The sequence below is a fragment of the Balaenoptera borealis genome (assembly GCF_965194805.1).
Source record: "Balaenoptera borealis genome assembly, chromosome: 8".
Classification (NCBI taxonomy): Eukaryota; Metazoa; Chordata; class Mammalia; order Artiodactyla; family Balaenopteridae; genus Balaenoptera; species Balaenoptera borealis.
The window spans coordinates 108,725,269-108,751,793 of NC_138865.1; the positions used below are offsets into that span (position 1 = coordinate 108,725,269).

The following is a 26,525-nucleotide window of genomic DNA, read 5'->3' on the forward strand; positions in this document are numbered from 1 at the left end:
CTTGTCAGGTATTTTGTAAAATGTTCCTCAATTTGAGTTTGTCTGATGTTTTGTCATGATTAGACTGAAGTTATGAATTTGGGGTAAGGATATCATAGAGGTAACATGCCCTTCTCATTTCATCATATCAGAGAGTACAGGATACTCACGTGACTTATTACTGATGATGTTATCTTTACCACTCAAAGGATAATTTTTCATGCTAGGAATCTGTCTATATGGTAGCTAAACCTAGGATGGTTACCACCCTTATTTGGAAAATAAGCAAAGGTTCAGCTGCTCAACTAAGAAACTCTGGGAACTACTGAAGGTAGTATAGTCAAACAGGTGTTGGTTTGAGTCTGTTTCTGCCACTTACTAGTTGTCTGTTGGGGGGCAAATTACTCAAGTCTGAGTTTCTTCACCTGTAAAATGAGAATAATACCACTTCAACCAGTTGTTATTTTATCCTTACAAGATAGTATATATAAAGCACTTAGCTTGGCACATAGTAAATAATCAATAAATGTTAATGCTGTTCATTCTGGGGTTGATGGTGGTAGTAATAATGTTAGTAGTATTTGCCAAGTTGTGTTGTGTGTTATTTTCATCTCAGAAGGAAGTCAAACTACAGACCAGAAAAATACTACGTGTTTATAAGATTTTTAAACTTTTTAAGTGTATTAAAATGTCCTATCAGAGAGATGTTTAACTAGAGATTAAATATGTGGGTTTTTTCTTCTTTAGCAAGAGAAGTTTGCAATTGCTTTGCCATTTGGGCAGAGGTAGAAAATAACCTTCAAGCAGATCCTACTGACTGGGTAAAGAATCATTTAAGAATGAAATTAGAATACTCCCTAACACCATACACAAAAATAAACTCAAAATGGATTAAAGACCTAAATGTAAGGCCAGACACTATCAAACCCTTAGAGGAAAACATAGGCAGAACACTCTATGACATAAAACACAGCAAGATCCCTTTTGACCCACCTCCTAGAGAAATGGAAATAAAAACAAAAATAAACAAATGGGACCTAATGAAACTTAAAAGCTTTTGCACAGCAAAGGAAAACATAAACAAGACGAAAAGACAACCCTCAGAATGGGAGAAAATATCTGCAAATGAAGCAACTGACAAAGGATTAACCTCCGAAATTTACAAGCAGCTCATGCAGCTCAATATCAACAAAACAAACAACCCAATCCAAAAATGGGCAGAAGACCTAAAGAGACATTTCTCCAAAGAAGATATACAGATTGCCAACACACACATGAAAGGATGCTCAACATCACTAATCATTAGAGAAATGCAAATCAAAACTACAGTGAAGTATCACCTCACACCAGTCAGAATGGCCATCATCAAAAAATCTATAAACAATAAATGCTGGAGAGGGTGTGGAGAAAAGGGAACCCTCTTGCACTGTTGGTGGGAATGTAAATTGATACAGCCACTATGGAGAACAGTATGGAGGTTCCTTAAAACACTAAAAATAGAACTAGCATACGACCCAGCAATCCCACTACTGGGCATATACCCTGAGAAAACCATAATTCAAAAAGAGTCATGTACCACAATGTTCATTGCAGCTCTGTTTACAATAGTCAGGACATGGAAGCAACCTGAGTGTCCATCGACAGATGAATGGATAAAGAAGATGTGGCACATATATACAATGGGATATTACTCAGCCATAAAAAGAAACGAAATTGAGTTATTTGTAGTGAGGTGGATGGACCTAGAGTCTGTCATACAGAGTGAAGTTAGTCAGAAAGAGAAAAACAAATACCGTATGCTAACACATATATATGGAATCAAAAAAAAAAAAAAAAGGTTCTGAAGAACCTAGGGGCAGGACAGGAATAAAGACACAGACGTAGAGAATGGACTTGAGGACACAGGGAGGGGGAAAGGTAAGCAGGGACAAAGTGAGAGAATGGCATGGACTTACATATACTACCAAATGTAAAATAGCTAGCTAGTGGGAAGCAGCCGCCTAGCACAGGGAGATCAGCTCGGTGTTTTGTGACCACCTAGAGGGGTGGGATAGGGAGGGTGGGAGGGAGACACAAGAGGGAGGAGATATGGGGATATATGTATATGTATAGCTGATTCACTTTGTTATACAGCAGAAACTAACACACCATTGTAAAGCAATTATACTCCAATAAAGATGTTAAAAATTAAAATAAAATAAAAAAAGAATCATTTAAGTTAGGGTTCCCTTAGTAAGTTTAGAGTGAAGAGGCCCCACTGTCCTGAGAGAAGGGTTTAACAAGACCTTTTGTATTGGGGAAGAAGGGAGATTTATAGTTTGTTAGGTAAAAGATTCTACAAAATGTCCTCAACCAGTACTCTTGGAACTGGCTTATACACTGGGATGTAGCTGCACGTATAAACTAAAGGAGCCAGTTGTTAAATCTCTATAACTTCCGAGCCCCAATTTAGAGTATAATTGAAGGAACTTGGAACCAAGGGAGTGGGTTCATCCTACCTCAAAGAAGCATTGCTGCCAACGATTCTTGACCAGTAAAAGCATCATCTCAGTAGTGAGCAAGCATCATCTGTCAGGTTGTTCAGGGTCAGGCCTCAACCCCAAAATTCAATATAAGAGTAAGAAACAACAAGATCAGTGACCTGATCAGAATCATGTTCCCCTGATACTCAGCATTAGAGGGGGATTGACTCCTAGAGCTACCGGAAAATTAGTAATTAATTGTTGGGGAATGGATTGATGCAAAAAGAGGGCACTGGATTTATGCTACTGAGGCATATGAGTGTCAGAGTAATTAATTGTAAAATAAAAGAGGTATGCCTATATTTGAAGCCCGTTCGCGGAAAGTTTATCAGTTGTATAAGCTTTCAACTTCCCCATATCTATTGTTTGCTACCCCCACAGGCCTCTCTATAAAGACGAATAGTTTTTAAAATGCTTAAAAGGTAAAAGGCCCCTGGATTTATTTTTAGCAAAACAGAAAGAACATGAGTATGGGGACATGGCTTGACACTTAGCAGCAAGGCTTATGAGGGAATAAAAATCCCATGGGATACAGTGGGTGGTAGCAACTACTGAAGCATAGGAAAGCAGATTCAATTCCTGCAGCCTGCAACAAAGGAAGAATGGTAAGCATACAGTGAGGGTACGGGCCTAAGAAGGAATCCTGGGACTGAGCACTTCCCTAAATTCAACTTAGAAACACAAACTGCCTTTAGATTTGTGTGTATGCATTAATGCAAAAATCATAAACTTTCTAGAGAATTATGCACGGAAACACTATCATGGGGCAGATCACCATTCTCCTTTCTCTCCGCAGTCTCTCCATTCTCACAGTTTTCATTCTGCCTCTGATCTCCCCCTACTTATATCCACCCAATCTACTACTGCTAGAACACAGTGTTGATCTTTTACCTGCTTAAAATTGCTTTGTGAATAAAATCCAAATCATGTGTCTGGCCCTTAAGGCCCTCTGGGACCTGACCCCAGCAGGACTTGCCAGATTTATCTCCTCTGCCCCACTGCTCTTCCACCTTACATCCTGTGTAAGCACATCTCTGAGATGTTAATCTTGCTGTTTCTATTCTGTAACGTTCTTTTCCACCTTTTGCACTTCCGTATGTCTAAATCCTTTCCTTCCTTCAAACTGAGGTCAAAAGCTATCTCCTCAATGAAATCATCTCTGATTTTTCCAGCTATAAGTGATATCTCCCAGTTTCTTAATCCCCTTAACATTTTACATTTTATCTTTCTATTTTATGATGTGGCTCAGTTTTTTTTACCTTGTATTATATATATACATATATATATATATATATACATATATATATATGTATATATATATGTATGTATGTATGTATGTATATATGTATTTCTTTTCTTTTTTTAATTAATTAATTAATTTATTTATTTATTTATTTATTTTTGCCTGTGTTGGGTCTTCGTTTCTGTGCGAGGGCTTTCTCTAGTTGTGGCGAGCAGGGGTCACTCTTCATCGCAGTGCGCGGGCCTCTCACTGTCGCGGCCTCTCTTGTTGCGGAGCACAGGCTCCAGACGCGCAGGCTCAGTAGTTGTGGCTCACGGGCCTAGTTGCTCCGTGGCATGTGGGATCTTCCCGGACCAGGGCTCAAACCCGTGTCCCCTGCATTGGCAGGCGGATTCTTAACCACTGCGCCACCAGGGAAGCCCTATATATGTATTTCTTAATGATCTTACTAGACCAGAAGCTCCTTTGGTCTTCGCATTGTCTTATTTATTTCCCACAAGGTCTATTAAAGTATCCTGCACATAATTTGTTAAACAAATAAATACCTTGGTACCAAATACTACATTTATATGAACTTGATTATCTGTACTATTAGCATATATATAACTACAGATTTGGGGGAGCTTCTCAGAAGAAGCACAATAAATAATCTTTTAATATTATCAATAATAAAACTTTAACTTTAAAAGATTTCTTTTAAAAATTCCAAACTGACCTAAAACTGGCTTAATAAAATGAAACAAGCAGAGGATTCTGCAATATGGTTTAGGAAAAATTATGCATTTGATCAACAGCAACTACATCAATTCACTGTGACATGTTACGTTAATGTTCACAAAGGTCACCAATAGCTGGGAGGAAAAAGTGTTTTGTTTGTTTTTTTCATTCGACTACAGATGATATCTAGTTAATAATTAGAAGACCAGGAGGGCAGATCATGCTCTGTATTGAAAGGAGGATTAAAGACAGAGTGCACTGAAAAACATACAAAGCTTTCCAAACTGTAATAGACATGCATTATTTACACTTAAACCTCAATGCACTCAGTGCCTTTTCTAAATAAGCCCCTGTCTGGCTATTTATTAACATTCAAATTTTATTCTAATCTGTTTTACCATGAACTTTACATGATTTATTTTCTAAGGTATAAACCATTTGGAACTGTAGAAACATTTATTGAAACAAATGAACCACGATATAGGATAAGGGCTGAGATCAGTTACCTGCTTCTGACCAAGACAGCTACCTTTGAAAATTCTACCTTCAAGGAAAAAAATACTGAAGTGTACCAAAAAAAAAAAAGGTAATTTAAACTAGAGATTGGTATAATTGCAAGAATAATAACAGAGGTATAGAATAAAGTTATTTTTAAGTAAAATTAAAGCTATGAGGCTTTGTTTTGTTTTCCTTAGAATATGCTAGTTTCCTTTCCTAAGAATATGCTAGCTAGTTTATAAGATTTCTTGAGTTTGACACACAATGCACATGCAGGTGTCTACCAGACACCACTATCTGAATGTCCCATAGAAAATGAACATGTTGAAGCCTAAGATCATAATCATCTCCTTCCAACTTGCTTATCCACCTGTATTCTTTATCTAGTTAATAGAATATCTCTTCACTCATGTGCCTGTGCCAGAGCCAGAGCCAGAGCGAAACATGGGAGTCATATTTATCTCTCTCTTACTCTATAAATACAATCAACCATCTAGTTCTGTAGATTTTCTCTCTTACGCTGGTTCCCTCCTCTCCAGCACCATTGCCAATGCCAGTGTCAATGCCTTAGGATCAGTGTCAATGCCTTTAACTTCTCTTGCTTTGAGAGTTACACGATAGCCTTCTCCCTGGTCTCTCTGCCTGAGCTCACTCTCTCTATCCACCAGACTTCTGATGGAGTAATTGTTCTAACGAGCAAATCCAATGTTACTCCTTACTCAGTATTCTTCAATGGACAAACTAATTTACATGGCATATCAGGCCCTTCGTGGTCTGGCCCTGTTTACTCTTAACCATTCATTCATTCTGTTCATTCATCAAGTATTTACTGAGTCTACTTTGTACCAGGTACTATTCTAGGTATTAGAGATACAACAGTAAACAAACAGACAAAAATCTCATCTTTTCAACCTTTCCTCTCTACCACTGTCAAGTGTTCCCTGCCATCAAGAAATAGTGAGCCACTTGCAGTCTACTAAAAGATGGCTTGTTCTTTCATGCAAACTTCTACTCATCCTTCAAATTTCAATTTAAATGCAACTTCCTCTCTCAAGACCTCCTGAATCTCCTGTGTACTTTATAAATACTCATATTATGTTTGTGTTTCTATCTTTCCATTTCAAGTTCCTTGAATATATCTTGAATATCTTTTGACATATAGTTGGCAAATGCAATGTCTGTTAAATGAAATAAGTGAATAAAATGACAAAGGTTTCCTCAAGTTTTAATTGTTTCTAGTGATCAAATAACTTTTTCTTGATGTCCCAGAATTACAGGCAAAGTAATAAGTAAGAGTTAACACAAGCAACTGTTACTCCTTATTACACAACAGATGATTTTCAGAGCCCCATATGAATGTTAAGTCTTGGCGATTTTGTCATCTTTCTATTTGACATTTATTTCAGCCTAAGTTTATTTCATGAGTAAAATTTTGCCCTCTGCCCTCGGGCATATTCCCATAATTAAAAATGCAAAGTAGTAAATATTTCAACATACACTATACAGCAGCAACCACAGGTTTTATGGGAAAGGATATTACGCAACGACAGAACTTCGTTATCTCACAGAGACAGTTTTAAATGATGCACCTTGTATACTAACCTACTATGGATACATTAAAAAATCTCAAATCAGTATATGACTGCCTACATATAAGTCAACCCTGACGACATTCTAAGGCTATATTAAGAGAGTCAGGCTCTCACTAGGCATACTGCTTTATTGAGATAAAATGCTATCTGATTTCTCCATTCATTTATTCAACATATGTCCAAATGTGAACCAGGAAAATATCAGAAATGTATTCCAAAAGCAAAAGTGAAAAGATAGATATTGTAGACCAAATCCTTCCCAATTAAACAGGTTGGAACACCACTGTTGATGTGAGGGGTGGCCATCTGTCAGTACATAAAGGGACTTGTGTTTGCACACAAAGACATTGCTCAACCCACATCTTGCTCCTGCAGCCAAATTCTACCCTCACTGGGGCAACTCCCACTGAAATATATGGGCATAAAGAACAGGCAAAAAAAAAAGAACAGGCAAATAAATTTTTAAAAAGCCAGCTATTCATTCATGGACAGTAGATGTATCAGAGAATCTGGATAGAATTGAGTCCACATTTCTACTTTCATTTTTTTTTTTTTTAAAAAAGAGAACAAGAAGGTCATGACAGAAGAGAATTTGCATATGTGTTAGGAGATCATATTTCTCATCTCATTGTATAAACTTAGGAAATTTTCTTAGATTCACATGTTTTTTTCTCGTCTCATCTCTCTTCCTAAATCATAACCTGTAAGGCACAACTCAGTTCCTACCTCCTCTGGGAATCCTTTCCTAATTATTCCTGCTTTTTTCCTACTCTAAACTACTCTACTTAGAAATTTAGCATATATTTATAAACTTCCTCTAATGTTCTCAATGTCTACTTGGGATTAGTCTTTCCCAAGAAGAGTTATTTATATAGCACCAACTACATAATCAGAAGAAATTCCTATAAAATATCAAGTAGTTGGCACCACAGCATCAAAGTTTCTTACAATACTCACTCACTTTGCTCAATATCTGAGATTTTGAGAGGGGCTATACCAACACAATGGATAGGAAAATATACTATAGATCCAGATTGCATATGTTTCAATTCCAACTCTTATTTACTGGCTATTATATCATAAGTTAGGCAAGTTACCTAACTTGCAACTCTTTTCCTGTACAAATGAGAATAATAATAATAGTGCCTTCCTGATATGGTTGCTATGAGGATTAAATTAATCACTACATTCAAAGGCCTTAGGATAGTGCCTAGCATGTGTTCAATTCATTTTAGCTGTTATTATTCTAAAGCATGAAATGTCCAATTTTAAAAAGCATATATGGGTTTCTTTAAAATGGAAGAAAATAAGCTAAACTTTTTTTTCTTCTACAGTGAGCAATTTCTTCTTTAGCCTACCAACAGAAACAGATATCCCAACCCCTACTCATACCCAAGACTGGGTGACTTAATTCTTCTCTTTTGTGAGTCACCAATTCTATTCCTCATTTGAAAAAAAAAACAGGGGACTTCCCTGTTGGTGCAGTGGTTAAGAATCCGCCTGCCAATGCAGGGGACACGGGTTCAAGCTCTGGTCTAGGAAGATCCCACATGCCGCGGAGTAACTAAGCCTATGTGCCACAACTACTGAGCCTGAGCTCTAGAGCCTGCGAGCCACAACTAGTGAGCCCGCGTGCCACAACTACCGAAGCCCATGCGCCTAGAGCCCGTGCTAAGCAACAAAGAGAAGCCACCGCAATGAGAAGCCCTTGCACTGCAACGAAGAGTAGGCCCACTTGCTGCAACTAGAGAGAAAGCCCATGTGCAGCAACAAAAACCCAATGCAGCCAAAAATAAAAATAAGTAAATAAATATAATAAATTAAAAAAATTTTTAAAAAATTAAAAAACAGACTCAACTACTGGGGGGTTACTGAGTTGAATCTAAGTGCCAGTTACAATGTAAGTGGGTATACACACACACAATTTAATTCTCACAAAAATTCTTCATGCTACATTTATGAATCCTATTTTACAGATGAAAACACTGAGGCTCAGAGAGGTCAAATATCTTAATCAAGATTGTACAGTTAGTAAGTGGCTAAATCAAGAATGGAATCAAAGTACTAATTTCAGATGCCACCTCCTTTCTGCTACATATCACATTACTTGCCTACAATTTCCTTTTTCCCTTAACTTACCCACATATAATTTATAGCAGAGCAGAACACAGAGGTGCTTCCTCAGAGTTCACCCAAATGTTCTTGCCAAAGTACATAGTCCCGCAACTTCCCATTTCTGTTCCTCAAGTCTCATGTCAATTTAACTTCCTTTCTTGTAGTAAGAAATGCAGTGCTTACAATTTTGGAAACACAAAAGACCCCGAATAGCCAAAGCAATCTTGAGAATGAAAAACGGAGCTGGAGGAATCAGGTTCCCAGACTTCAGACTATACTACAAAGCTACAGTAATCAAGACAGTATGGAACTGGCACAAACACAGAAACATAAATCAGTGGAACAGGATAGAAAGCCCAGAGATAAATCCATGCACATATGGTCACCTTATTTTTGATAAAGGAGGCAAGAATACACAATGGAGAAAAGATAGCCTCTTCAATAAGCGGTGCTGGGAAAACTGGACAGCTACATGTAAAAGAATGAAAGTAGAACACTCCCTAACACCATATACAAAAATAAACTCAAAATGGATTAAAGACCTAAAGGTAAGACCAGACACTATAAAACTCTTAGAGGAAAACATAGGCAGAACACTCTATGACATAAATCACAGTAAGATCCTTTTTGACCCACCTCCTAGAGAAATGGAAATAAAAATAAACAAACGGGACCTAATGAAACTTAAAAGCTCTTGCACAGCAAAGGAAAACATAAACAAGACGAAAAGACAACCCTCAGAATGGGAGAAAATATTTGCAAATGAAGCAACTGACAAAGGATTAACCTCCAAAATTTACAAGCAGCTCATGCAGCTCAATATCAACAAAACAAACAACCCAATCCAAAAATGGGCAGAAGACCTAAAGAGACATTTCTCCAAAGAAGATATACAGATTGCCAACACACACATGAAAGGATGCTCAACATCACTAATCATTAGAGAAATGCAAATCAAAGCTACAATGAGGTATCACCTCACACCAGTCAGAATGGCCATCATCAAAAAATCTACAAACAATAAATGCTGGAGAGGGTGTAGAGAAAAGGGAACCCCCTTGCACTGTTGGTGGGAATGTAAATTGATACAGCCACTGTGGAGAACAGTATGGAGGTTCCTTAAAAAACTAGAGATAGAACTAGCATACGACCCAGCGATCCCACTACTGGGCATATACCCTGAGAAAACCATAATTCAAAAAGAGTCATGTACCACAGTGTTCACTGCAGCTCTATCTACAATAGCCAGGACATGGAAGCAACCTAAGTGTCCATCGACAGATGAATGGATAAAGAAGATGTGGCACATATATACAATGGAATATTAGCCATAAAAAGAAACAAAATTGAGCTATTTGTAGTGAGATGGATGGACCTAGAGTCTGTCATACAGAGTGACAGTAAGTCAGAAAGAGAAAAACAAATACCGTATGCTAACACATATATATGGAATCTAAAAAAAAAAAAAAAAAAAAAAAGGTTCTGAAGAACCTAGGGGCAGGACAGGAATAACGCTGATGTAGAGAATGGACTTGAAGACACAGGGAGGCGGAAGGGTAAGGTGGGAGGAAGTGAGGGAGTGGCATTGACATATATACACTACCAAATGTAAAACAGATAGCTAGTGGGAAGCAGCCGCTGGGTGCTCTGTGACCACCTAGAGGGATGGGATAGGGAGGGTGGGAGGGAGATGCAAGAGGGAGGAGATATGGGGATATAGGTATATGTATAGCTGATTCACTTTGTTATAAAGCAGAAACTAACACACCATTGTAAAGCAATTATACTCCAATAAAGATGTTAAAAACATTTTTTTAATAAAATAAAATAAAAAGTCGAAAAGAAAAAAAAAATGAAATGCAGTGCTTAGAGCTGGATTCTGAGCTCCCACGCCTTCCTTCTAATGACTTTCTTTAAGTACAAGTTTTTAAATGACTTTTGTGATACACTGCTTGCTCTGACAAATTGTCTGACATTTTGAAATAATATTATTTTAAAATTTTAATTAAATATTACTCTGTAGTAACTCATAGAAAAGAATTATGGATTTATCTCAAAATTTTAATATGCCTATCCTTGGGGCCAAAACAATCAAGAAATGAGGCTTCTGTGCTCCAATGAAACTTTATTTACAAAAACAGGCAGTGGACCGGATTTGGTTCATGGATTTGGTTTACAGACCCCTGCCCTAGACCTTCGAATGTCCAGTGCACTTTTCCACTACTTTATAGTTACTACCTATTTTCAGAATGGTGTTTTAGCCTATGTCACTTGATGACATTCACTGTCAGGGAAAAGATAAATAAAAAATAATTTGTAAAAGACCTATGAAAACAGCAGTATACTACATAAACATTAGTATTACTTTTTTCCCTCTTCTCCAGCTTCTCAAACTCTCTCTCACTCTTCTCATTTCTTTCTCCTCTAATAAGGTAGTTTGGCCTAGAAGTAAACACTTTTTTATCTTTCCAAAAGTACTCAAAGCAAATGTGTTTGCAGAATCTTATTTTAAAAGAAGTAGTGGACAGGGGACTTCCCTGGTGGTCCAGTGGTTGAGAATCCGCCTTCAAATGCAGGGGATGAGGGTTCAATCCCTGGTCGGGGAACTAAGATCCCACATGCCATGGAGCAACTACTGAGCCTGCGTGCCACAACTAGAGAGCCTGCATGCTGCAACTACAGAGCCCACATGCTCTGGAGCCCACACGCTGCAACTAGAGAGGAGCCCGCACACCACAACGAAGAGCCCGCACGCCACAACAAATATCCCAAGTGCCGCAACTAAGACCCAGCACAGCCAAATAAATAAATAAATAAATATTATAAAAAAAAAAAAGTAGTGGACATGTCTTTAGATACCAGAATGAACAAACTTATGCAAATCTCACCTTTTAAAATGGTAAGAAATGTGGGCCTTCTGAATATAACTTGTGTCGGCATGTTTTAGGGGAGTAAAGGGAGCAATGGTAAGCAACCGTTATATTCTCAAACTCAAGTAACAAAGTGATTATCAGTTTTCTCATTATAGAAGCTATATGGCAGGATGATAAGAATACTGGACTTAGTACTGGAAGACCAAATTTGGAATTCCTTTTCTGCCACTTACTATCTTTGTGATTTAATAACCTACATAAAAGGAGTTGCTATGAGGATTTAGATAGTTAACTATTTAAAAATACCAAGCATCATAAACATCGATTATTGTTGTATTTGAAATTATAAACTTCTTAAGTTCACATCTATATTTTTAATAGAAGTACAATATGATACAGTATTGTACAATATGATTTTTTGGGGGGGGCTGTGCCACGCTGCATGTGGGATCTTAGTTCCCCGACCAGGGATCAAACCCAGGCCCCCTGCAGTGGAAGCGCGGCGTCTTAACCACTGGACCACCAGGGAAGTCCCTGTACTATATGATTTATAAAGCATCCAAAATATCTACTGCTAAGTATAAAGAAACTTTTCTGCCAAGGAGCTAAAAATTATTTTAAAATACTCCCTCATCAAGCCAACAATATTCCTCTGAAATTTAAAGAAACCAGAATTAATTGAGTGATGTGTGCTGGGTATTTTACATAGATTCTACTCATTTAACCTTCACCACAACCTTGAGAAGAAACTGAGGCGCAGAGAAGTGAAATAACTTGCTGAAATCACAAAGCTCCTAAGTGGCAGCCCATCTTGGATCCATACCCAGGTTAGATTGATCCTAAAGCTCTGTTCTTTTCATCACATAACACTGCCTCTTCAGCTTTTTCACTTGGGGTCCACAGAAAGCTAAGTACCTCACACAAGGTCAAATGATAATTACTTTCAGTGGAGTAGAAGGCAAATCCTTAGATTACAGGGCACTGTTCTACTAGATTAAGTCACCTACAAATAATTTACTATTTTAAAGGTAATTTCCAGACAATTTCTGCTTAATCTAGTTTTGGTCCCCCAAAATGTATATACTGGTACATAGAGTGAAACCAGTCTTTTTCACACTAATTAAAGAAATTAGGATATTACCAAGTTTAAGCCTTACATGTGCAAAGAAACAGCTTTAGAATTTTGAAAAGAGAAAAAATAAACCAAAGAATAAGTTTCCTGAAACTCTAATGGTATGTTAATAAACATAACAAGGACATTTTCACTGGAAATGCCTGGAAGTTATTGCTTCCAGGAAGCAGACTGCTTTCTCAATACTTTTTTTCCATGAAATTTAGAGAAACTATTACAAGGCAAAATTGGTTACCAAGGTGCTTTTGAAGAACTAAATCAGTAAATTAGAAGCTTTTAAATCTTGACATTAAATATAATTCACAAAATGATAAAAATATGTGAAATATTTTGTAAATCTATGGCCCCTTTATTTAAACCAGTCTGGTCCTTGAGAGCAGAGGCCTTTTTGTGTGTGTGATAAAATAAAATTAATTTTACCTTCAACTTCTGCTGCTTACCTGTTGCAGAGTATGCTGAGGGCTCCACGTGGACTACAGTCACATGGCAGACAGAGCCTGGAAGTACGATTCAGGTACAGACCCTCCTTGCAGGTTTCACAGTGAAGACCCTGATAACCTGGCTGACACTCGCACTGCCCTGTGGTCTGGTTGCAGCGATTCACATCCAGGCTTCCGACCACAGAGCAGTTACACACATATCCTGCAAAGAAAAGAGGGAAAGAGATATCAACTAAGGTTTAATGCTTTCCTAATAAAATGAGCTCTATTTTATTTTTCTTAATAAATATTCATGACAACTTTGTAAGGATGGATAAAATTAAGTCTAGTTCAAATTCACTTTCTATCCTATTTAGTTTATTTAAATTGGGAATTATATGCAGTAAAGTACATAAACTAATTATAAAACTAACATTCTCAATTTCTTTTTCAGCACTCTTCATCTTCTAGCCCTCTTACCCTATACTCCAATGTGTGGGTGGGTCCGTATATTACTAGTTTTTCTGGATTAGAAATCTCCAAAGGCAGGGCCTATGCTTATCTACATGGCACTGAGAGAACATGCTGGAAATGACAACACGTTAAATAATAAATAATCCCGCTGTATAGCAGCAAGAGCTCAGACGGTTGACTGTGGTAACTTATACAGGTCAGACAAGATTGTGCTACAGCTGGAATCATGAACTAGTATGTTCTTCCCAGGAAGAAATTAATGGAGAATTGAAACTTTAAGGTGAGCAAATGACAAACAATAAATCCCAGATAAGAACGTTTACAGGGGCATCCTGATCAGTGGGTTAAAACCAATCACAATTTGAATCTCTTTCCCAAATTAAAAGATTTAGAAAATAAACATTTTCTTTAGATATTTCAAACAGTTTTTTGAATGAAAATATTTAGAAGTAGTTGGTTTTAGCTTTTTTTAAAAAAAAAAATCATTTCCGTAGTTTTTTTTTTTAAGATTTATTTTATTATTTATTTAATTTATTTTTGGCTGCATCGGGCCTTAGTTGCAGCGTGCAGGATCCTCCGTTGCAGCACCCGGGCTCCTCATGGCGGCACCCGGGCTTCTCTCTAGTTGTGGCCTGTGGGTTTTTCTCTTCCCTAGTTGTGGCTCGTGGGCTCCAGAGCGCGTGGGCTCTGTAGTTTGTGGCACGCGGGCTCTCTCATTGTGGCATGCAAGCTCAGTAGTTGTGGCACGTGGGCTTAGTTACTCCGCGGCATGTGGGATCTTCCTAGACCAGGGCTCGAACCCATGTCCCCTGCATTGTAAGGCGGATTCTTTACCACTGGACCACCAGGGAAGTCCCAGCTTTAGCTTTTTTTTGTTTTTTACATCTTTATTGGAGTATAATTGCTTTACAGTGTTGTGTTAGCTGCTGCTGTATGACAAAGTGAATCAGCTATATGTATACATATATCCCTGTATCCCCTCCCTCTTGCATCTCCCTCCCACCCTCCCTATCCCACCCCTCTAGGTGGTCACAAAGCACCAAGCTGATCTCCCTGTGCTGTGCGGTTGCTTCCCACTAGCTATCTTACATTTGGTAGTGTATATATGTCCATGCCACTTTCTCACTTCGTCCCAGCTTCCCTCCCCCCCAACCCCAACCCCGTCCCGGTGTCCTCAACGCCATTCTCTACATCTGCATCTTTATTCCTGTCCTGCCCCTAGGTTCATCAGAACCTTTTTTTTTTTAAATTTAGATTCCATATATATGTGTTAGCGGCTTTAGCTTTTTAATGCAGATACATTTAAAGGTCAGTTAGGATTTGTTTTTTGCTATTATTTATACTCATTCTATTAAGAAGAAAGTATTTTCAACATAGTTTGACAAAGTATCAACATAGGACTTTCTAACCATATACAGAAACATGTAGTTAAAGTCAATTGCAGATAAAACCTTGTACATATTTTAGGAATAGCCCCCATTCCAAAGTAGCTATGGACCTCGGTTTAAAAAGCTCAGAGAAATCTATGACAAATTATACTTCTGAATAAGTAAGGAACTATCAATATATAAAATGACATTATACATATAGATAAAAGTTTAGCTTGAAGAAAAATCTTTAACATAACTTTTATTTTTAAAAAGATACTGGATAAACTGGATCCAGAGTCTTAAAAAGAAAGCTATAAAGAAGTTTGCTTCTCTATTCTAGACAAGGAAATTAACCTTCAAAATTCTTTATGTCATCACAAATAGCTTATGCACACAAGTCCAAACAAAGGATTCCACAAAGATATTCTCACTTGGCCAACTCTTGGCCCACACTTCTTCAGTTCCTAACCTTTGGTGTCAGCTTATCTCCCTGCTCTTCACACCTCTTCTAATTTGTAAATATACCAAATGAATGAATATGTAAGTGATTTGTTTATTTTATGTATATTTTAAGCTTGAGTGGTGAATTAGTTACAAAACCCAGAGGAGAGTTCAGATTTCTTCAGCCCCAAACTTAGGAAAGGAATAAGCTTCCCATCTCAGTCAGGATTCTTATTTTTACTAAACTACATAAGCATGACATTTCTGTGATAGAGTTACATGTTTTCACATTATTTCTAGTTTCTGGGTTTGTGTGTGTGTGTGTGTGTGTGTGTGTGTGTGTGGTTTTTGTAAATAAGGAAGCCGTGTTTAGTGGTCTGTAAACCTGCCAATAACAACTGCATGGCAAGGCCTTCACTCTACCAAAAATGACCAGAATGCTAAAAATAATATTTTCTTCCAAAATCTGGCAGGATTCCAACATACATTCAACTCCTCCTGCTGGACCAATTTCATCACAAGTTAAACCAAGCAAATTGTGCTGGTATGGGCAGAATTAGCTCAAGAAAAATGAATGGACTAAAAAACTCTATAATAAAGACTGAGAATTTTATTCTGTTATTTCCTTACTAATGTGCTTCCATCTGAAACCTGAATCAGTGTTCCCAATGAATAACATTTTTAGTAAAACTGTTAAGAACTTTGAGATAAAAACTAAGTATTTTTTTCAATCAAGTCTTATGGATAAAACTTCAGTAGTAACCAAGTTTGTTGGTTATTTATTATTTCTATAGAACTGATTCAGCCTTTTCATTATCCCCTGAACATACTCTTTTCAGTCCCATTCTGTGCTCCTTGTAATGTTCTCTCCTCTCCACATACTTAAATCTGTCCCTTATTTCAAGAATCAGCTGAAATTTACTCCTCCATAAACTCTAATTCTATTGCCCCTTGTTTGAACCCATAACAACAACTACCACCTATGACCCTCTTACGACAGTAATTTAAAGAGGCAGTAAAGTAAAGCAGATATGAGCACAGACTATAGAAGCAGACAGCTACAGGTTTAAATCCAGCTCCATCACTTACTAACTTTATGACCTTGGGCAAGTTAGTTAACCTCCTCGTGCCTTCCTTTTCTCATCCGTAAACAGGCATAATACAGTACCTATAACACTCAGGCCCAACACACAAACTGGAAGTGGTTTGGAGTGCCGAAATAATTACTACAATAGCTGGAAGAAAGGGATTCCAAATAAAATAATCGAAACACAATTTAGATGGCCAGATTCACAGGCCACAGCTTTGTGGTGAGATCTGAAAGCCTGGGATTAGGTTTATTACCATGGCAGTTTTGGACAATGTCTGTGAAATAGAATTAGTGTCCTGACATTCAGGAATTCAAGCTGTGGGTCAGGTAGAGAAGAACAGTGTATCCTTCATATGCTGGGCTCCATACATTACTAACATGGGTGCCTACAAATACAACGATGAAAACAAAAGGGTATAGGACATGGTTTCAGAGAGAAAAAAGGAGCATTTATTGATTATATGCCCTTGGTACTAATCATCTTAACAGTAGTGGGGTGAATTGCAAATATTTCAGCAAGAGAAGAGAAGATCACCCTAGTGCCAGGATGAGGTGCTATCACCTGATATAGCAAGACAAAAATACACTATCACATTAACATTCCTCCCCAGATTAACCAAAGGGAAGGAAGCTGAAGTAAAGCATACCAAGTGCCAGGGAACATATGCATCTTTTCGGTTTGGAGCTCAGAATCTGAGGCCCTATCCCAGTGTTCAACCTCAAATGAAATGATCCAAATTAAATGAATAGTATGAGCAACAGTAATAAATATAAAGGACTATGAACATGCGTTAAATTGTGTCAGGATAACTCATTAGCTTGTAAGTAAACTCTCAGAGCCTTCACAGTTCTTGACATTCATACGGAACCAGATAGGAGTTAATGCAGAAACAATGCAATTTTCTAGGAGACTGGCAATATGAAAAAAGAAGAAAAGACATGTCAATCGATAAAAGCAGTGGGAAGGACCTATAGCCAAAGACAGGAGATGAAGTGCTGACTTTTTAATGAGGTAGAATCTTAGACACCAGAGCGGCACAAAGGAGTCTGTGACATGACTGATGGTAAGGCACTAGTGTGTATGTTAATGGGAGTGAAACAACATGAAGAGGACACAAAACGCTAATCACAGACAAGTCTGAATGAAATGCCAAAAGGCTCATTTGGTTGCCTATGAGTAAATATGGAATAAACTCGCCATCATTTGAGTAGCGTGTTTCCTTTCAGTGCCCTATAATTCTTAGGAAAACTCTACAGAAAAATAGAGAAGAGTAACATATATATTAGCAGGGAGACATTTTCTTTTTGTTCGGCTTCTGAAGAACAATGAAATACAGTGACTTGAACCCCGAAGAAGAATAAGAAACTAAAATCTGGAGCCAAACTGTTTAAAAATAGAAATATAGGGCTCCCCTGGTGGTGCAGTGGTTAAGAATCCACCTCAATGCAGGGGACACGGGTTCGAGCCCTGGTCCAGGAAGATCCCACATGCCGCGGAGCAGCTAAGCCCGTGTGCCACAACTACTGGAGCCTGCGCGCCTAGAGCCTGTGCTCCGCAATAAGAGAAGCCACCGCAGTGAGAAGCCCACACAATGCAACGTAGCCCCTGCTCGCTGCAACTAGAGAAAGCCTGCACGCAGCAACAAAGACCCAACGCAGCCAAAAATAAATAAAATTAAAAAAAAAAAGAAAAAAGAAATATAAAGGTCCAGAGAAGAGACAATAAATGGGCATTTTTCTCTGAGACTTTGAATTTATGGGATGCTTTTGATGTAAAAGTATCCAAAGCAATCATTGCATTTAAATTAAACGCTGCAAGAGTAGCCCCTGCATGCCGCAACTATGAAAGCCCATGCGCAGCAACAAAGACCCAACGCCGCCAAAAATAAATAAATTTATTAATAATTAATTAATTAAACACTGCACCTTTCAAACATCCCTTACCAAAGCCAAAAGATGAAAATTTTAGCACTAAAGAAAAATGATGAGTTTTGTAACTCATCAAACACCTGTTTCATACACCTGGTAGGCTTCTCTCTGCATTCAACTTTTAACCAACTCATGTCCTTAGCTCAGTAAAAAGTCCAGTATATCATCTACAGAATTTTAATTATGTTTTGGTGTCTGCAGCTACTTCGATGGGAGTTTTTAGAAAAATATTAATTGTAGTAATATGGCCTAATTAATGTGTCCTTTGTTTCTCTGTGCCTGTTTCTGAAGTCCTTTCTGAGTGCTGTAATTAACTATGATGTCTGAAGACTAAGGCAGTTTGATACAATAGTGTGTTAGCCTTTTGCAGATAAAAAAGAACTATAAAAGAAGTGAAAGATTTGAATAAGATTGAATAAGAAAGTGAAAAACATTGTGTCCTCAGTCAATTCATGATGCAAATCTCGTAAAGAAATGTTCATCGATAGCAGCACTGTTGCTGAACTAAAATGATTACGAAACAAGTATTGCACTTAAGCATAGATACTGAAAAAAATACTTGTAAATACAACTAACACAGAGCACTCACAGGAATCTGATTCAGGAATATAGCCTGAAATTCCATCTATAGCCTCTTGCAAAACTGTGGAAATACCTTTGCAAAACTCAATCTCTGACTCCATTCCTTCAACAATGATTTCACTCTTGCTTTTCAGTATCTTCAGATATTGAAAGAATACAAAAAATATATCTATTAAGAATACCAAAAAAAAAAGAAAGAAAGAAAAACTGCTTTGGGCTATTCTAAAACTTTTCATTCTTCCCCATATTCAGAAGACATAGTAAATGTACTATAATAATGATGGCATCTTCTGTTCAATCTCAAAGCAGCAAAAACTAGAAGATAAGTATTTAAAATATATTAAGACTCAGTACTTAATCTTATAATGAAAATTTAAAACATTAAAAATTCAAGTTTGGGGCTTCCCTGGTGGCACGGTGGTTGGGAGTCTGCCTGCCGATGCGGGGCACATGGGTTCGAGCCCTGGTCTGGGAGGATCCCGCATGCCGCGGAGCGACTGGGCCTGTGGGCCACAACTGCTGAGCCTGTGCGTCTGGGGCCTGTGCTCCGCGATGAGAGAGGCCGCGACGGTGAGGGGCCCGCGCACCGCGATGAAGAGTAGCCCCCGCTTGCCACAATGAGAGAAAGCCCTTGCACAGAGACGAAGACCCAACACAGCCAAAAAATAATAATAATAATAATAAATAAATAAAATTAAAAAAAAAAAATTCAAGTTTAGTAAGTTTAAAATTATCTGAAAATATACACTTAAGTAAAAAATAAATACACTTTAGTATCTCCTTCAGGAAAACATAATTATTTTGTAAGGCACTAACTAGAGGTCATTTATAATTATGGAGAAATTGAATTTCTCAGGCTTATCATTAGATGGGAATAAGCTGATTCCAGGATATAAAATATTTGGGGAGCTTTATGAACGGAGGTCATATGACAAGAGTTATGTCGGCACTCATCATACTGGTACAATTGTCACCACCTCCTGCTTTGTACCCTAAAGCCAAAGAAAAAAACACATCTTCCCAACTTCCCAAAGAATAACCTCTTATTCCTCTACTTTCTCCTTTTCCTTCTTTTCTCTCTCTCTATTAACTGTATTCTAATGTTTAAAAGTATTCTCTACACACACAATGCAACCATTATAACAGCATCTACTGAATGGAAGTCAAAGAGCAAATTGCACAGTAAGAGGCAATGAATACCCACCTATTAGAATGGCTCAAGTTAAATAAACAAAACAAAAAAATGACAATATCGATTGCTGGGAAGGATGCAGAGGAACTGAAACTTTCAAAAACTATTGCTGTGAATGCAAAATAGTACAGACACTTTGTAAAATAGTTTGGTAGTTTCTTATAAATTAAATATACCTTCATCATATGACTCAGCAATTCTACTCCTAGGTATTTATCAAGGAAAATGAAAACCTATGTTCACACAAAAACTTGTATTAAAATGTTTATAGAGCTATATTCATAATCACCCAAATCTGGAAACAACCCAAATGTCCTTCAACTAGTGAACTGGATAGGCTGTGGTACTTCCTTACAATGGAATACTACTCAGCAATGAAAAGGAAGGAAGCATTGACATGCAAGGATGTGATGGACCTCAAATGCATTATGCTAAATGAAGAAAGCCAGACTCAAAAAGGTATGTATTATATGATTCCATTTACATGATGTTCTGGAAAAGGCAAAACTATAAGAGCAGAGAAAAGATCAGGGGTTTTCCAGGAACTGGGGGTGGGGGGGGTGGGTAGGGAGAAGGGCTAACTACAAGCTCAAGGGAATTTTGAGGGAGTAATGAAGTTGTTTTGTATCTTGACTGTGCATTTGTCAAAACTGATAAAACCGAGAACCAAATGAGTAAATTTTATTGGATATAAATTTTAAAATTAAAAAAAAAACTTTTAAAAAAAGCAATGAGGTTTTACTAAACTAGATTCTTAAATTTTGCTACAGGGAAGCCATGGTTGTACCACAAGCAGCGATTTTAGCTGGACTGTGGCACTAAAGTCAACATGGGACCCAACTAATAACTCAGTCTTTTTCAAAGCTAATGTTACAATTAAGACAGCGAGAACTGATTAACGCTTCAGCTGATTACTGCATAAGGAGTTGTGGAACATTTTAGGATTTAAAATGCTATTTAACTAAAAGAAGTAGAATTTTCCTTTTTCCTTTGGCTTCAACTAAAGTCTTGGATTGTAATTGCTCCTGTGTAGAATGAGGGAGAAGAGGGAAAAAATGAAAGATAAAGATGTATAGGATTTCCAACCTCTTTTCATATACAATTGCTTATTTCCCTTTGAGATTGATCATTAAAAATCCTACTCTATTTAAACAAAGACCAGGAAAACAACTTTGAATCTATCCAACATAAAACTTCATCCTTTTTCACAAACCTAGGATAGCATCTACAAAAATAACATCTCTCCTGATTTTCAAGTTGAAAAGAAAAGGAAAAATAATTGTTGGAAACAAGAATAGGAATACTTAATTCAAACCTCTGCCTGCACATCAAAAGAACAGAAAATTACAACAACAACAAATTATACTGTCTTGACTATAGACCTGATTTCCTAAGTGTATGGGGTATTTATTTCAAAACGTAGTTTTTATTAGGCCCATATTTCATCTTTGTAGGTTTAGAGTACAGGAATCTCAGAAAGGCCTCATTCTAGGGAAAAGGAATTATCAACATAGAGTTCTTATTTTTATAAAAGGTCCTACTCTAGCATAACACTGATACTCAAATTATATTTCACATTTATGTTATACCAGTGTAAGGTCACAAATCTTTGCAAAGCTGGGAAACAATATTAAAGTTGATGAGTTTTTGAGTTAAACCAGGCTTTGTAGAAATATGGAAAGTTTTAAAGCCACCACTTTTAAAGAAAGCTTTACCTTTTAAAATAAAAATATATCCATTAAAATTCCCAATCACAATTCACTATTGCAAAACATTTCTTCTACTTTACGGTAGACATATGAAAAAAAAAAAGTGTAGCATGACGTAGGTTTTGTTGAAAATTTTCTGTCTCATGCTTTAAGGACCATGTTGTTAGTGCTTGTCCCTGGCTCAATGCCAGTTTTCCACAATTCAAAGACAATTCATCTAATTAATGAGACAAGACAGCAAGTTCTGGGAAAGGCTATAACAACTACCTTTTACTACAAATAGTAACAGAGATGATATTACCAGTTATTGAGCATGTGTTGTATGTATCTCAAACTTCACATTAGAAACTTTACACATATGGCCTCCTTTAGTCTTCACCACAATCCTGTGAGGAAGGTTCTTTGAAGGAGGAAATTGAGTCTTAGACAGATGAAACAAATCATACAACTAACCAGCACAGGAGAACAAACTGGAACTCAAACTAAATAACACCAAAGTACACGTTTTTTCACTATAAGAAGCTTCTGCTTTCACTTTGTTATAAAGCAGAAACTGACACACCATTGTAAAGCAATTATACTCTAATAAAGATGTTAAAAAAAAAAAAAAAAGAAGCTTCTGCCTATGAAAACGAGTAGTAAAAACACTACACAGAACCAGCAATCCCACTACTGGGTATATAACCAGAGAAAACCCTAATTCAAAAAGACAAATGCACCCCAGTGTTCATTGCAGCACTATTTACAATAGCCAGGTCATGGAAGCAGCCTAAATGCCCATTGACAGACGAATGGATAAAGAAGGTGTGGTACATATATACAATGGAATATTACTCAGCCATAAAAAGGAACGAAAATGGGTCATTTGTAGAGACGTGGATGGATCTAGAGACTGTCATACAGAGTGAAGTAAGTCAGAAAGAGAAAAACAAATATCGTATATTAACGCATATGTGTGGAACCTAGAAAAATGGTACAGATGAACCAGTTTGCAGGGCAGAAATTGAGACACAGATGTAGAGAACAAGCGTATGGACACCAAGGGGGGAAAGCGGCAGGGGTGGGGGGGGTGATGAACTGGGCGATTGGGATTGACATGTATACACTGATGTGTATAAAATGGATGACTAATAAGAACCTACTGTATAAAAAAGTAAGTAAAATTAAATTAAAAAAACAAAACACTAGAGAGACCCAGGACACCTGAAAACCAGAATATGCTGCTAATTAACTATCTCCACGACCTTCAGTAAGTCTAACTGTTCTGCGTTTCAGTGTCTCAGTCTATAAAATATGGATAATTCTTGCCATCTCTCTATATGAAATACTTAGATATAAAGTAAAATAGTATGTGTATGGTTTTTATGCTAAAAACTGAAAAACACTGATGAAAGAAACCAGAAAGACCTACATAAATGGAGAGACATACCATAACAATTAGATCTACAGAGCTGATGAACCCTGATCAAAATATCAGCAGGATTTTTTGGTTGAAACTGGAATAGCCAAAGAGAAATAAAGTTGGAGGAGTCTCAATAACTGATTTCAAGACAATCTAAAGCTGCAGTAATCAAGACAATGTGTTATCGGTGAAAGAATAAACACAAAGATCAACGGAATAGAATAGAGAGCCCAAGAATAGACTTTCACAAATATCATCAACTAATTTTTGACAAAGCACAGAGGCAATTCAATGGAGAAAAAATAGCTTTTTTCAGGCTTCCCTGGTGGCGCAGTGGTTAAGAATCCACCTGCCAATGCAGGGAACAAGGGTTCGAGCCCTGGTCCGGGAAGATCCCACATGCCGCGGAGCAACTAAGCCCGTGCGCCACAACTACTGAGCCTGCGCTCTAGAGCCCGCGAGCCACAACTACTGAGCCCACGTGCCACAACTACTGAAGCCCGCGCGCCTAGAGCCCGTGCTCCATAACAAGAGAAGCCACCACAATGAGAAGCCCGCATACCGCAATGAAGAGTAGCCCCCACTCACCACAACCAGAGAAAGCCCACACACAGCAACGAAGACCCAACGCACCCAAAAATAAAAGATAAAATAAAATTTAAAAAAAAAAAGCTTTTTTCAATAAATGGGGTTGGAACAGCTGGACATCCATATGCAGAAAACTGAACCTTGAGTTAACCTCACACCCTGTAAAAAATTAAGTCAAAATAGATCATAGCCCTAAAAGTAAAATGTAAAACTATAACACCTCAACAAGAAAACATAAGAGAAAATCTGATTGACCTTGGGTCAGGCAAAGAACTTTTAGATACACACCCAAAGCAAAATCCGTAAGAGAAAAATTTATAAATTGGACTTTATTAAAATAAATTTAAAACTTTTGCTCTTTGGAATACTACTGAGAGAATGAAAACACAGCCACTGACTGGAAGAATATTTGCAAATCACATTTCTGTCAAAGGACTTGTATCAAGAATATACAAAGAACTCTCAAAACTCAATAAGGAAACAATGTAATTTAAAAATGGGGATAAGGTCAGAATAGACCCTTCACCAAAGATGTGTGTATGGCAAATAAGCCCTTGAAAAGATGTTCAACATCTTTCATTAGGAAACTGCAAATTAAAACCATAATGACATACTACTAAATACCTAACAGATTGGCTAAATTTCAAAAAACTGGCAATACCAAGAGCTGACAAAGATGCTGAGCAACTAGAACTCTTATATGTTGCTGAGAGGAATACCTGGAAAACAAGTTTCTTATAAGGTTAAATTTACACCTCCCATATGACCCAGCAATTCCACTCATATGGATCTACCCAAGAGAAATGAAACTTATGTTCACACATCAGTGTAAGTGAATGTTTATGGCAGTTTGCTTCATCATCACTAAAAGTTGGAAGCAACCTAAATGTCCTTCAACCAGTGAATTGTTAAATAAACTATGGTCCTTTTTATAACATATATTAATATATTTTTTCACATCAGAATCTGTTTCTGATTTTGAAATTGATCTATTCTTGTGCCAGTACAGTAAAAAAAAAAAAAAAAAGGTTTTAATAACTACAGCTTTATAATATGTTTCACTGCTATTCTTCTTTACATTTTCTTTCAGTTCATAGTACTTATGTTTTCATCTGAACTCTGTTTGCCACATTTCCTCCAAAAAAGTCCCTACTGTAATTTTTCCAGTAATTCAACTTATTCTAAATAATGTGTCTTAATGTGTTAAGAACTGATAGCTTTACGATATTCAATTTTCCCATCTATGAGCACTGGCATGCCTCTCCATTTATTCAGTCTTCTTTTAAATCTCTCAGTGAAATTTCATAATTAAAAATATATTTATATGAGTTTCACACATATCTTGGTGAGATTATTCCTAAACTTTTTATCATTAGTGGCAGTGGTAGCAGTAGTGGTTAGAACTGTGATCTTTTTTTCCATTATCTCTTCTAATTAGTTTTAGTTAGTAAAACTTATTAACTTGGATTTCTTGGTATATATACATAGTTATTTTGATGAAGTCTCATTATTTCTAATGGTTTTTCCATTGATTCTTTTGAGTAAGGCCTCTATTTTTAAGCTACGTGGAATGAGGTCTTCCATTGAAAGTCATATTTTGCTTGGCTAAAAATAGATACAATTCTGAGTTTCCTCAACCACAATAGTTTGCTGGTAAAATAGAGCAGGCCATTTCATATAACTTCTTATCTTAATCCCTAGGTTAGCTTTATTATTAATTATAATAAAAGTAGTTACCACTTACTATTACCTACAATGTCTCAGGCTTTGTCACAAATTTTACTTGTATGAACATTTACCTTCACAACAACCTTGCAAAGGTTGTTTATAAATAGGAAAACTAGAACTTAAAGAAGGTAAGTACTTGCCCAAGGCCACAGAGTTACAGTAAGTGGTTGAGACAGCATTCAAATACAGGTTCATCTTACTCCAATGCCCTTCCTCATTCCACTTCACCACAGACCTTTCTTCCTTGGTAGAGAAGGGGGGAAGGAAGGAAGGAGGGAGGGAGGGAGGAAGGAAGGAAATAAGAAAGAAAAGAAAGGAGGGAAGGAGGGAAAGGAAAAAAGGAGGAAGGGTAGAAAGAAAGAAGAAAAAGAAGAGAAAGAAGAAGGAGAAGGAGTAGTAGCAGTAATAATAGTAGTAGTAGTAGTAGAAGAAGAAGAAGAAAGAAATTCCACCTAGTATTGTTAAAGGCAATTTTTTTTTCAATCTGTTTTCCTTGTGAGAAAGTAACATCAAGTCAAATGACTGCCAAACAGTATGGTAGGGAGAAACAGTTGCTCCAGCTACAAAAATAATTCTCAACTGGCGACTCACAACACCTTGTATATGCTTTGGGCTGGAGAGTCTTAATATATTGCTCAAAGTTAAACATGCATGCTCATGATTTAGTATTTGGGATCTGTTCATTTAAATGCATTCTCATAGCTAAAAGAATACTGCTAATTAATATTTCCAGTATCTCTCTAAAAGAAGTGTAGTGATTTAGGAGTCAAGGGTTACGGATATGGACTATGCTAAACTGCCAAATTGCTACCTGAACCTAAACAAAAATTTTTTCTTTATGTGCCAACATTTTCCCATTTGTTTGCATTTTTCAAGCCTTTAAAAAAAAAAAAAAACCTAATTTTGCCATTTAATAAGAGTCAATTGCTT

The 26,525-nt window shown here is 37.1% G+C and overlaps 1 protein-coding gene across 3 annotated transcripts in view; it reads right to left on the reverse strand.

Annotated features, from left to right (window-relative positions):
* The window catches only part of MEGF9 (multiple EGF like domains 9), an 85,409-nt gene that overhangs the window by 30,113 nt on the left and 28,771 nt on the right, over positions 1-26,525 (reverse strand). For all 3 annotated transcript variants that reach the window (XR_014247502.1, XM_082402265.1, XM_082402264.1), the window contains exon 2: positions 13,112-13,313. Coding sequence is in view for 2 of the 3 variants with exons in the window: in XM_082402265.1 (XP_082258391.1) it covers positions 13,112-13,313 (202 nt within the window). In the remaining variant the exon portion in view is untranslated. The remainder of the gene's footprint in view (positions 1-13,111; positions 13,314-26,525) is intronic.